Source organism: Zalophus californianus, chromosome 1 (genome assembly GCF_009762305.2).
Source record: "Zalophus californianus isolate mZalCal1 chromosome 1, mZalCal1.pri.v2, whole genome shotgun sequence".
NCBI lineage: Eukaryota > Metazoa > Chordata > Mammalia > Carnivora > Otariidae > Zalophus > Zalophus californianus.
The window spans coordinates 204,499,766-204,510,843 of record NC_045595.1 but is presented as its reverse complement, the minus strand read 5'-3'; the positions used below and the strand labels follow the sequence as shown (position 1 = coordinate 204,510,843).

Below are 11,078 nucleotides of genomic sequence, written 5' to 3'. Positions count from 1 at the left end.
ACACTGTGTGTTATTCTGTCAGGCAATTGTTCTAAATACTTTACATACATTTAACTTCTTTATTTTCCTAATAATCTATAAGGCAGGTACTATTATAATACTTGTTACAATACTGGAAAAATGCTGGGAGATAACACACCCAAATATTGACAACAGTGGCCTCTGAGTGATCGAAAAGACAGCAATCACGTTCCTTGCATTTTTCTGCATTTTTACAAGTGTTTCGTAATGATGAGAAAACTACACTCTAAAAGGGTAAATTAATGCATTAAACTGTGTTCTTATAATATATCTGAACAGGAAAAAGGTTTTTAATTGACCACAGGACCCCTTTATTTCAACCAGGGAACTCCGACCCGTGCTCTGCTCTCCAGTTCTCTCCTATACAGAAGAGAAAAATAAGAGTAAGCTCCATTTAGGGTGAAATTGGTTGAAAATCGGCTGTTTTTATGAATGCAGAGAAACTGGCCAAGGCTAGTGTTGGGTTTTCAGTTTCAATGTCACACTTGCTCAAACCCCAAGATAATCTCGGATAATCACTCTGCCCTACCCAGAATCAAGAATTTAGGAAACCATCTGAGGGTTGCTGGAGTGGTGGGGGTGGGAGGGATGGGGTGGCTGGGTGATAGACATTGGGGAGGGTATGTGCTATGGTGAGCGCTGTGAATTGTGTGGGACTGTTGAATCACAGACCTGTATCCCTGAAACAAATAATACATTATATGTTTAAAAAAAGAAGAAGAAGAAGAAGATAGTAGGAAGGAAAAAATGAAGGCGGGGGTACTCGGAGGGGGAGACGAACCATGAGAGACTATGGACTCTGGGAAACAAACTGAGGGTTCTAGAGGGGAGGGGGGTGGGGGGATGGGTTAGCCTGGTGATGGGTATTGGGGAGGGTGTGTATTGAATGGAGCACTGGTGTCGTGCACAAACAATCATGGAACACTACAGCAAAAACTAATGATGTAATGTATGGTGATTAACATAACATAATAAAATAAAATTAAAAAAAAAAAAAAGAATTCAGGCACCAGCATCTCACATGCCCTCACAAACCAACGAGTCAGTGGTGAGATGAAGGAAAAGGAGGTGTGGAGGTGGAGTAGTCAGGGCCCAGGCATTGGGCAAGAAGAGTCCGCAGCTGCAGCCGGAGGGCTCGTTTCTTTTTATACAGCGCGAGGAACTGCCCTTGATACACCCTTTGGCGCGGTAGAAAGAAGGGGTAAAAGATGCTAATAAAGCTAGTAATGAATGTGAAATTGACCCTCTTTATCGAAATGGAAACCTAAAAACTAGGGACAATAAATCCATCCTACAGTAAGGACCATTTAGCAACTCAAGAATTTCATCTTAGGGCGCTGTCCCAACCCACTAGCTCAGTGGGTCCAACCCTTAACACCCACTTCTAAAGACCACAAATCCCAGCCTGACGGCGATCCGTGCGCATGCGGCCTGACGACCTACGCCTACATTTCCCAGCGGGCCGAGCGGCTACGCTGACGCACGCGTGCGCCCTTGCGTTTCTCTCTCTAACTCGCGTTTGACCTACAGCCACCGGGAGAAAATGGCCGTCCCAGCAGTGTCCGGGCTGTCCCGGCAGGTGAGAGAACGGAGGTCCTGAAAACTAGCGAGAGGATCCCTCCTAGGGTGAAACGTACCAGGTCGCTAAGGGCCACCGAGTGAGGAAGCGTGGCCGCCGTTCAGCGTTGTGGGGCCCCGCGAGTGGGGGCGACACAAAGTGGCTTAGGCGGCCGTGCCTCCCCTCTGTGGACGCCCGCGGGGCAGGGGGCGCAGGGTGACGCCTTTGGGTGGTGCCTGACCTTGGCGACCCCCGAGCACAGCCTCGGGAAGCAGGTAGCTTGAGTAGCCCCGGGGGGGGCGGGGGAGGCGGGCTTTCCGGGCTTCCCTGGATCGCGAGGAAAGGACACGGCCCACCCCCAAGTCACTTAACTTTTGTCGTTGTGGTCAAACCTGTCAGGGGTCGCCAGTAATGCTAAGGATTATTTGTAAAGCCCATTTCACATAAAGAAAATGAGATGGAAAAGTGTAAATGACTCGTCCTTGGCAGCTTAGCCCGTAAGGGGTAGGTAGAGCTGAGATTCGAACCCACACGGTCACACAGAAGATGGAGTTGGAAGGAGAATTTGTGCTCTTTATACTACATATCAACACTATGCTTTGCATGTCATGACGCCTTGCAACTTAGGTTAAGTTTTCTCTAAGTGATAAAGTCTTTCAATCCCCACAACCAGTTGGTATAGTACTCAACAGAACTGAAATTATTTAAAGGTGACCTGTGCCCTTGCAGATTTTTTAAACGATGGGTTCCAGCCCTGTTCCTTGGTAGACAGGATACCGTTTCTCAGAGCTAGGGCCTGTGCTCACATCAGAGTGCTGCAATACGCTGGATTAGTCTTTATTTTCCTATAGCATTTGGAGTCTAAGAAAATACATCTCTTGCACATCATGATTGGAATCTTCCCACTTTTTATTAAAATCCTTGTTCACGGGTGGTAATACAAATGTCAAATATCTTGCGTTGTTTTTTTTTTTTGAAACCTGTATTTCAGCCAGATTTGTGTTTTCTCTCTTACACTGGTGTGCTAGCCTCACCCTGTTCCTAGTAAACGAAGGAGTTGGTGGGAAAGCAAATTTCCCAGGCAACTAGGGATGATTCTCAGTGGGGATATTTACTCCTAGGTAATAAAGAGCAGCTCATGTAACGTATGTGATGATACTCAGAAACTAATAATTTAAAATGTTCTGTTATTGTTTTAAAGGTGCGATGCTTTAGTATGACTGTGGTCAGGCCGTTTTCCAAGCTCGTGCGGGTATGTCAGCTTTTGTAATTAATTGTAAAATAGATGAAAGTGTGTGAGTCAAACAGCAATACAGTTAGGGCATAGACTTTTGTATAAGTACTATCTAAACCTTTCTGCATGATTTGTGGTTTCCAAAATGTGATGTGTGCATGGGGGCAGAGAATGGAATAAGTTGAATGCCTGGTGTGTGACAGGCCCCTGCATAACCTTTGTGAGAATTTCTTAAAACCCCGTTACAGTGATGGAAAGTAGCTGGTCTTCCCATTTACAAAAAAGGAAACAGACTCTGGGAAAACCTGCCCAAGGTTACTCAGCTTGATCCTAGAGCTGGACTGGAATTAAATCTTTCTCATTCAAAGCCTAAGCTTTCCCACTTCGACCGTATAGCACCGTCAAGCTTATGTAGTCATATGTTGATGATAGTGTGTACAAAAAAGTCTACAGTTTTTGGTGAAAAATAATTCAAGCATCAGACAGTAAGTTGCTAAAGAGCTCTGTTAAACTGAACATTTGAGGAGGAGGCACCAGAGGGGAAATTTTAAAATCTTTTTTTTTTTAATAGATTTTATTTATTTATTTGAGAGAGAGAGAATGAGAGATAGCACGAGAGGGAAGAGGGTCAGAGGGAGAAGCAGACTCCCTGCTGAGCAGGGAGCCCGATGTGGGACTCGATCCCGGGACTCCAGGATCATGACCTGAGCCGAAGGCAGTCACTTAACCAACTGAGCCACCCAGGCGCCCCAGAGGGGAAATTTATGATACTACTACGAAGTATATAAATACATACCTGTATATGTTTCATAAATACCTGTTTTCTTGTCTCTAACGTGCAACACTGCCTTCTGTCAGTGTTTAAAATCTTCAGTACTTGGAACTGATTAGTTACTGAGTTCAAAGGAAGCATAAGCTCATCTCAGAATTAACGTAACTGATTTATATAGTTAGAGCTGAAGGGGACACCCTGTTTCCTCAGCACCTCATTTTAAGATGAGAAATTGAAAGCTTAAAGATGGAGTGACCTGGCCAAGGAAACAGCCCTAATTTGTTTGAGAATTGCCATTCAGAATTGCTCTTTATGACATATTTAAACTGTTTTGTGCTATAAATGATGTCATTTTTTAAATATAAGTATTTAATCCTCCTATTGGCAGTATGATCTTGTTTTAAGTGATTTTCCTTTTCTCTTCCTCCCCTACCCCATCCTTTTTTTAAAGCCACCTGTTCAGGTATATGGTATCGAAGGTCGCTATGCCACTGCTCTTTATTCTGCTGCATCTAAACAGAATAAACTGGAACAAGTAGAGAAAGAATTGTTGAGAGTAGCAGTAAGTAGCTTTTCTGTTCATTACTTAACTAAATTTCCTTCGTATGTTTTTTGCCTTAGTTACTTGGCCATGTATCCCTAATGAGGTATATTATATCCTAAGAGAAAATGGACTACAAAAAAAAAAAGAGAAAGAAAAAAAAGACCTGTTTTCTGTAATCATGTTGCTAGTGATAGTAGTGGGTATCATTATTCTGAACCTATTGTGTAATAGGTACAGTTAGATACATATCAGGATATTAATATTAGGAACCAAGACTTGGGGCTAAGAGAAGAAATAGAAGTCACCTTTGAAAATCTGTGTTTGTTTTCAGGTATTTCTGAAATAGTCTTTAAAAGATTTTATTTATTTATTTGACAGAGAGACAGCGAGAGCAGGAACACAAACAGGGGGAGTGAGAGAGGGAGAAGCAGGCTTCCCGCTGAACAGAGCAGGAAGCCCGATGTGGGGCTCGATCCCAGGACCCTGGGATCATGACCTGAGCTGAAGGCAGATGCTTAACCACAGAGCCACCCAGGCGCCCCTCCGAAATAGTCTTTAGAATGTATTATATAACTTGCTTTATTAGGAATTTATGCAGCCTTTTCTCCGTTTCAATTTTTATTTTATTCCCAAGATGTGAGAGGAAAATGACCAAGCAGAGCACACTGAGCAGCAAAATTAGGAAAGCTGTATGGGCTCCATAATGATATTAGAGAACTGACAAAGATCATGAAGCTTACGGGGGAAAGTTTATTTTTACATTTTTTAACATAAAAAGAGAAAATTAATTGAATTAACAGAAGTCTCCTGTGTAACTTAAAGAGGAGAATCTCTGCAGTAATTTTAACTCCATTTTCTAGTTAACAAGTACCTGCCCGTTTTGTTGCTTCCCCTTCTCTTTTTGCTTTGTGGTTGCCACCTGCAACAGTAAGTTCTGGATTAAAGGAGAGGCTAGTATATATCTCCAGAGTTTTGCTTTTTTTTGGTTTTATGTTTCAAGACGTTCTTGTATTTTTAATCCACTTATTTCTAAACATTTTTTTTTTATCTTATTTGGAAGAAAAAACCCTCACAGGCTAGTCATATAAGATAATACGTATTTTGTTCATTTTTCATTTTAAGCTTTTTGTCGAACTTTTGTCCTAGCAGACAATAATATTAGCTCTCTATTCCTTTCTTTGTCAGTTATCTCTACAGATAATGCTTGCGGTCTTAGTTGGTGTGATTATGACCCACACAGAGCCAACAGCCTTACTGTTGGAGACGCTTGGGAGAAGGGTAGCAAGAGAAGGCAGGATCACACACGGGGAATTTGGGAGGTGATAATTATTGCCCGCCACTTGTCATTTATGCCCATTTTAAACCTGAACGGTGGTGTTCACGGTGGAGAGCATGGCCTGGGTTGTGGTCATTAGAATGGGATTTGACTAAAACCCAGAAATCAGTTAAAACACAGAGACCTAGAAAGGAGGCAGTTACCTTAAGACACTGTCAAGCGTTAGCAGTGTTCTGGTGCTGAGAGGAACGTGTGATGCTACACAGGTGCCACGAGTTTTGGCAGGAAAAGATGAGAAACATGAAAAACAGCATTCCCCTGACACCTGAATGCTTTTCATTTGTGTAAGTCAGCGAGTTTTAGGGGGAAATACTGTTTCTGTGGAGTCACTCAAATTGAAGTGACTCTCTAATCCACCTGACAAGCAGCCTGGATTAGAGACAGAATTCTGGCCAGGAGCGGGGGACAAGGGGCTACCGGAGCTGTTTAACTGAAAGGTGTCCGGATGGAAACAGCCATTGCATCGTTGAACTCTGGCCTGATACTAAGGGGAGCAAGATGCTGGAAGCTACCCTGCGTCCCTGAAAACAGACATTTATGAATTAATAAAATGGAGGCGCATTGGGGGTGTCTCTCATGGTAGCTGCCCTCCCACTGTTTGTCCACTCTCCCTCCCATACTGACGGAGGCTGCTCTGGAAACACCAGAGGTCTCTCTCGGGGCTCTGTAAGAGGCAGGACAGCATCAGGATCAGTCTGAGACAGGCCCCTGGAAAGGGCACGACAGGGATGCCTCCTTTGCCGTCAGAGCACCTTTTGAGGTCCGCACGTGAGTGTTGGCATTACTGGCCGCCTCATAGTATGTGAAAATCTAGAGCATTACCCGTATGAAACGCATTAACATATGCAGTTCGTTGAATCTTCTGGCTGTTTAATTTTTTTATAATCTCTCTTAAAAAGCAAATGTAAATTTAAGAAGCTTTATAAAGTGTTTTTAAATTTTTTCAAGAAATATATATCCTGTGCAAAATCAAGGTACGGTGTATTCTCAGAGGCAATGAAAATTACTTGATTGTAAATTTCATATGTGCTTGAGTGCTGATTTCATTTATGAAATACATGATTCATAAGAAAGTGTTGTGGCAGTTAGGATCATTTATGCTTTAAAGAGTTTAAGAAATTATTTTTCGGTACTTTTAGCAAATCTTGAAGGAACCCAAAATGGCTGCTTCCATTATGAATCCCTATATAAAGCGTTCCGTGAAAGTGAAAAACCTAAGTGACATGAGCGCAAAAGAGAGATTCTCTCCTCTCACATCCAACCTGATCAGTAAGTATTGGATCTTTTCCACTGAAGTCCCTGAAAATCTTGTGACTGGAAATGTGGTCCATGGACCAGGAGCATCAGCATCCCCTGCCTTTTGGCAATGAAGCGTCTCAGGACTTAGCCAGCCTGCTAAATCAGAATCTGCGTCTTAACTAGCTCCCCAAGTGAATTGTTTGTGCATTAAAGTTGTAGGAGCACTGTCTGAAGGATATTAAGATGTAAGAAAGCAATTGCAGTCAGTACTTTCAGTCTGTGGAGAAGACCGGTGGGATTCACACCAAGAAAATGGTTTGTAGCCAGTGGTTGTACCTTGGTCCTTGAAGACATTTGCATTCTTTGGTGCATTTGGCTGGCTTTTGAAGTCCCTTGGTCAACCAGAATATGAGCTCCGAAGAAAATGTGTTCATGTCGTCATCTTTGAATATAGATGTATGTTAATTTGAGGCTAGATTCCAACCAGAAATAGAATCAGATTGCAGGCTGCAATGAAGATAGCTGCTGCAGATCTGAGACCTCCCCCCACACCCACCTTACTAATTTAGATGTGAATCAGTGCTGGTTCTTTTAAATGCTGATAAATAACAAGTTGCGGCGTCTTTATTCACATTCTTGAAGGATGTTGAATATGGCATTTTAAGGCCACAAATCTAAGTTTGCTTTTGAGGTGAATATAATACCTCATGAATGATGTGTTTTGAGTTTCATGTTACTAAGACACTTTCCCTTTCCCAGATTTGCTTGCTGAGAATGGTCGCTTGTACAGTACCCCTGGAGTCATTTCTGCCTTTTCAACCATGATGAGCATCCACCGTGGAGAAGTACCGTGCACAGTGACTACTGCATCTGTAAGTGACACCCTGTTGCCGCTAGATTTGCTATGACATGCCATGCATCACATTTTGCATAACGAAAAGAGAAAACAGGCTGAAATCCAGGAGTTGGTAAAGGGTGACTTGTTGCTTAGGAGGTTTGCTTCAGGTCTTAAACAGTTCCGCTCTGGAAGGGCCAGTGTGTATCTTCTTAGTGCCTCCCTAACCAGTGACTACTCAGAAGGACCATACTAGGTTAGAATATGTTAGGAAGTAGTGGTTTTTTTCCTTTTACAGCTTTCAGTTATTTTGTAAATACCTTAGTAGGCTTCTGGAACTAGAGTGTCTCATCTTCTGTGGTGGTGAATGGGAGGAGGGTAGGGCACATAGGCCCTTTGATCTTGTTGCATTGCTGGAGTGGGCTATAATAATGGACACTATTTTTTGAAACCTGCTGTATGCTAGGTACTTTATAATTTATTATTTTAATATCAGGGTTCCAGGTGAGGTAGAATTATCGTTGTTTTATAGATGAGGAAACCCAAGGAAATTAAGTTGCTTGCCCAAGGTGACAAAACATGGAATCAGGATTTGAACGTAGGCCTGTCTTTCAGAAGTGCATGTTCCTTAAGCAACACTGTGTCCCCAGAATTAATTTTGTTGATGTCTTAAATACGTGTTTCCTTCCTACTGCAGTTGAGTCGGTACAGGAAAACAGCCTGTGGGGCTTAATTATCAGTAGAGGATGGTAGATTGGCTTGGAAAATATGCAGCACCTGACCTTGTCTCGATTAATATTTCTGATGTTTAATAGATAACTCTGACTCTCCAAAACAGCACAATTTCAAAACGACATTTTAGTACATAGTAACATTTGCACACTTGTAGCTCAATAGTTGGTGCCACCAAAGCACGTAACTGGCCGAGAATCATTGCAGCTCAGGCCTTCATCCGAGCCCACTGGGACCGCAGCAGCTCCCCCTGACGGGGGAGCCCAGACAAGGCTTCACCCAGCACATGGTCACACCGTCCCCGTGGCTAAGCCCTGGTACAGGTCACTCAGATTACAAGGACGTGATTTTTTTTAAAGGGTGCATATTTTTGTAAAAGTTTTTTAGAACCAACTGTTGCTAATCCTTTTGATGTTGAAACTCCTTGGGTAAATAAGCTTCCACTGTTTAAAAACAAAACAAAACAAAATTACTCCTTGATTGACTAAGGGCACAGACTATAGAAATAGACTGATTGTGAATATTGAAGCAAGTGGGACCTTAGGTGAGTTTCTTAACCACTCCGAACGTCCGTTCTCTCATACAGAAAATCAGAGTAAGAACTGCTAGCTGCCCAGAGTCATCTAGATTCCAGGAGGTGGTGGGTGTAAAATGCCTGGCACCTAGTATGCATCTTAGTGGAAGGTGTGCACATACTTCCAAGTTCTCTAACCTTGGAGGCTTGGCAAATAATGTTTTGATTAGACACTGATAGACTTGGGACTCCTGGGTGGCTCAGTTAAGCATCTGACTCTTGATTTCAGCTCAGGTCATGATCTCAGGCTTGTACAAGCCCCTGCTTCGGGCTCCACGCTCAGTGGGGAGTCTGCTTGTCCCTCTTCCTCTGCTCCTCCCCCCCACATGTGCTCTCTCCTCAAGTAAATAAATAAAATCTTAAAAAACAAAACACTGATAGATTTTTACAGCACCACCGTCCACAAGAGACATTGTTGGATCTTTGCAAAGACAACACTTTTCTGCTGGCTTTTGGACTCCTGGATGGGGGGGGTGGGGGGGGCTCAGATTTGTGACAGGTGAGAGGCCTCTCCTCCAGCCAGACTCATCCTCACCGCACCAGGAGTAAGAGCGGGGAGCGGGAGGAGCGAACGCAAGCCTGACGCTCACTCTGTCAGAGTAGAGTACCGAGCTGGCCCCCCTGGGCACTCCCAGAGGCTCCGAAAGGTGGGGCGCGCCTCCAGAGCTCCTGCTAACTGTGGGTCTTAAAGGTTCTAGGACCAGGTTCAGCTGCAGCTTTCCATCCGCAGAACCCATACCTCGTGCCAGGCCCTCAGGGCTGCACAGAGAAGAGGCCTGTGTCCGCGGGCATCGTTCGCTTCAGGGTCTTCCCCCTTCCCTGCATCTGGCTGCACTGCGGGTACTGGGCAGCAGAGACGGGGAGGGAGTGGTGCTGCCGGGCATTGGGGCCGTGTTGGCGTGGGACGGGGCCCTGGCCGCCTCCCAAGGGCTCCCCAGCGGCTCCACACAGGGATTCACCAGGCCGGTCTTGCCGGTGTGTGCCAGGGAGATTTTTTTTCTTTTACTGTGGAAAGTTTCTGTTGTGCTTTGTCTAAATTTAAAGGATGGTTTTGTCCCCTTTTAGCCTTTAGATGAAGCCACTCTTACTGAATTAAAAACGGTCCTCAAGAGCTTCCTAAGTAAAGGCCAAGTCTTGAAATTGGAAGTTAAGGTAGGTTTTTAATTATGTCTGGTATGTCTCCTCAGGTTGTCTGACACTATCGAAGGGCTATAGGAAGTGAAAAATTAAATCTGATGATATACTTAATTGCTTATAGTAGGAATTTTACATTTTTGACTTAAATGATTACAGATTCCATTCACAATTTGACTTCTGCTTTTCTCTAGACGTAATTGTAATACCTTAATTTGTGCAGCGTGTAGACTTTTCAAAGCACTTTTCATCTTTCCGTTTGATCAAGAAATGTCAGTGCTTTTTCACGTTTCCAACCTGTTTTCTTTTCTAGACTGACCCGTCAATCATGGGTGGAATGATTGTCCGTATTGGAGAGAGATACGCTGATATGTCTGCGAAAACCAAGATTCAGAAGCTCAGCAGGGCCATGCGGGAAGTTGTCTGAAAGTGTTGATTTTCTGTCAGTGAAAATTCCTAAACTTGGAGCAACAATAAAATGCTTTCTGAACAGAACATACTGTTTACTCTCTTTTTTTGAAGTGGAAATACAGGGAGCCTTATTTTTATATCTTTTTTTCAGAATCTCCCTAGTTGAAAGGTTAAAAGGCCCATTGTTTGGAGATTTTAGTTTGTGTAGATTATTCTTAGGAATTTATGAAATCTTGTGTCATTAGGAAAAACAGTTAAGGGGCGCCTGGGTGGCTTGGTTAGTTAAGTGTCTGCCTTCGGCTCAGGTTGTGATCTCAGAGCCCCGGGATCGAGCCCCACATCGGGCTCCTGGCTCGGTGGGGAGTCTGCTTCTCCCTCTCCCTCTGCTTCTCACGCCTGCTTGTGCTCTGTCTCTCTCTCAAATGAATAAATAAAATCTTAACAACAACAACAAAAAAAACTGGTTAATATTTTTTGAGGCCTTTTATTGCCAGGCACTATTAGGTTCTTAAGGTATCTTATCTTACCTCATGTCCTTGGCCTCTCAGCCCAGAGCCTGGGGAGGGGCTGACCCTGCAGGTGGAATTAAGACACCAGCAAACCAGGCCAGTTACTGTCCTGGAGTTTCCACTGTCTGTGCCCATGTCCAGTCAGAAATACTGGAAGTGGTCCTCTGAGCCCCCGGATT

At 43.7% G+C, this 11,078-nt stretch overlaps 1 protein-coding gene across 2 annotated transcripts; it reads left to right on the top strand.

Annotated features, from left to right (window-relative positions):
* Window positions 1–1,487: 1,487 nt before the first annotated feature.
* ATP5PO (ATP synthase peripheral stalk subunit OSCP) lies at window positions 1,488–10,474 on the top strand. 2 transcript variants are annotated; one of them, XM_027587070.2, is made up of 7 exons: window positions 1,492–1,600; window positions 2,781–2,831; window positions 4,037–4,147; window positions 6,605–6,734; window positions 7,464–7,576; window positions 9,911–9,997; window positions 10,293–10,474. In XM_027587070.2, the coding sequence occupies exons 1-7, from the start codon at window positions 1,565–1,567 to the stop codon at window positions 10,404–10,406; spliced, it is 642 nt and encodes a 213-aa protein (XP_027442871.1). In that variant the 5' UTR covers window positions 1,492–1,564; the 3' UTR covers window positions 10,407–10,474. The 2 variants fall into 2 exon arrangements, with proteins under 2 accessions (XP_027442872.1, XP_027442871.1); XM_027587071.2 differs by lacking the exon at window positions 2,781–2,831 and having other exon boundaries at window positions 1,488–1,600.
* The last annotated feature ends 604 nt before the right edge of the window (window positions 10,475–11,078 follow it).

Coding starts and splice junctions, on each gene's coding strand:
- ATP5PO (XM_027587070.2), top strand. CDS start 1,565: ATGGCCGTCCCAGCAGTGTCCGGGCTGTCCCGGCAG. Junction 2,832..4,036: donor CGTTTTCCAAGCTCGTGCGG/GTATGTCAGCTT, acceptor CTTTTTTTAAAG/CCACCTGTTCAGGTATATGG. Junction 6,735..7,463: donor TCTCACATCCAACCTGATCA/GTAAGTATTGGA, acceptor TCCCTTTCCCAG/ATTTGCTTGCTGAGAATGGT.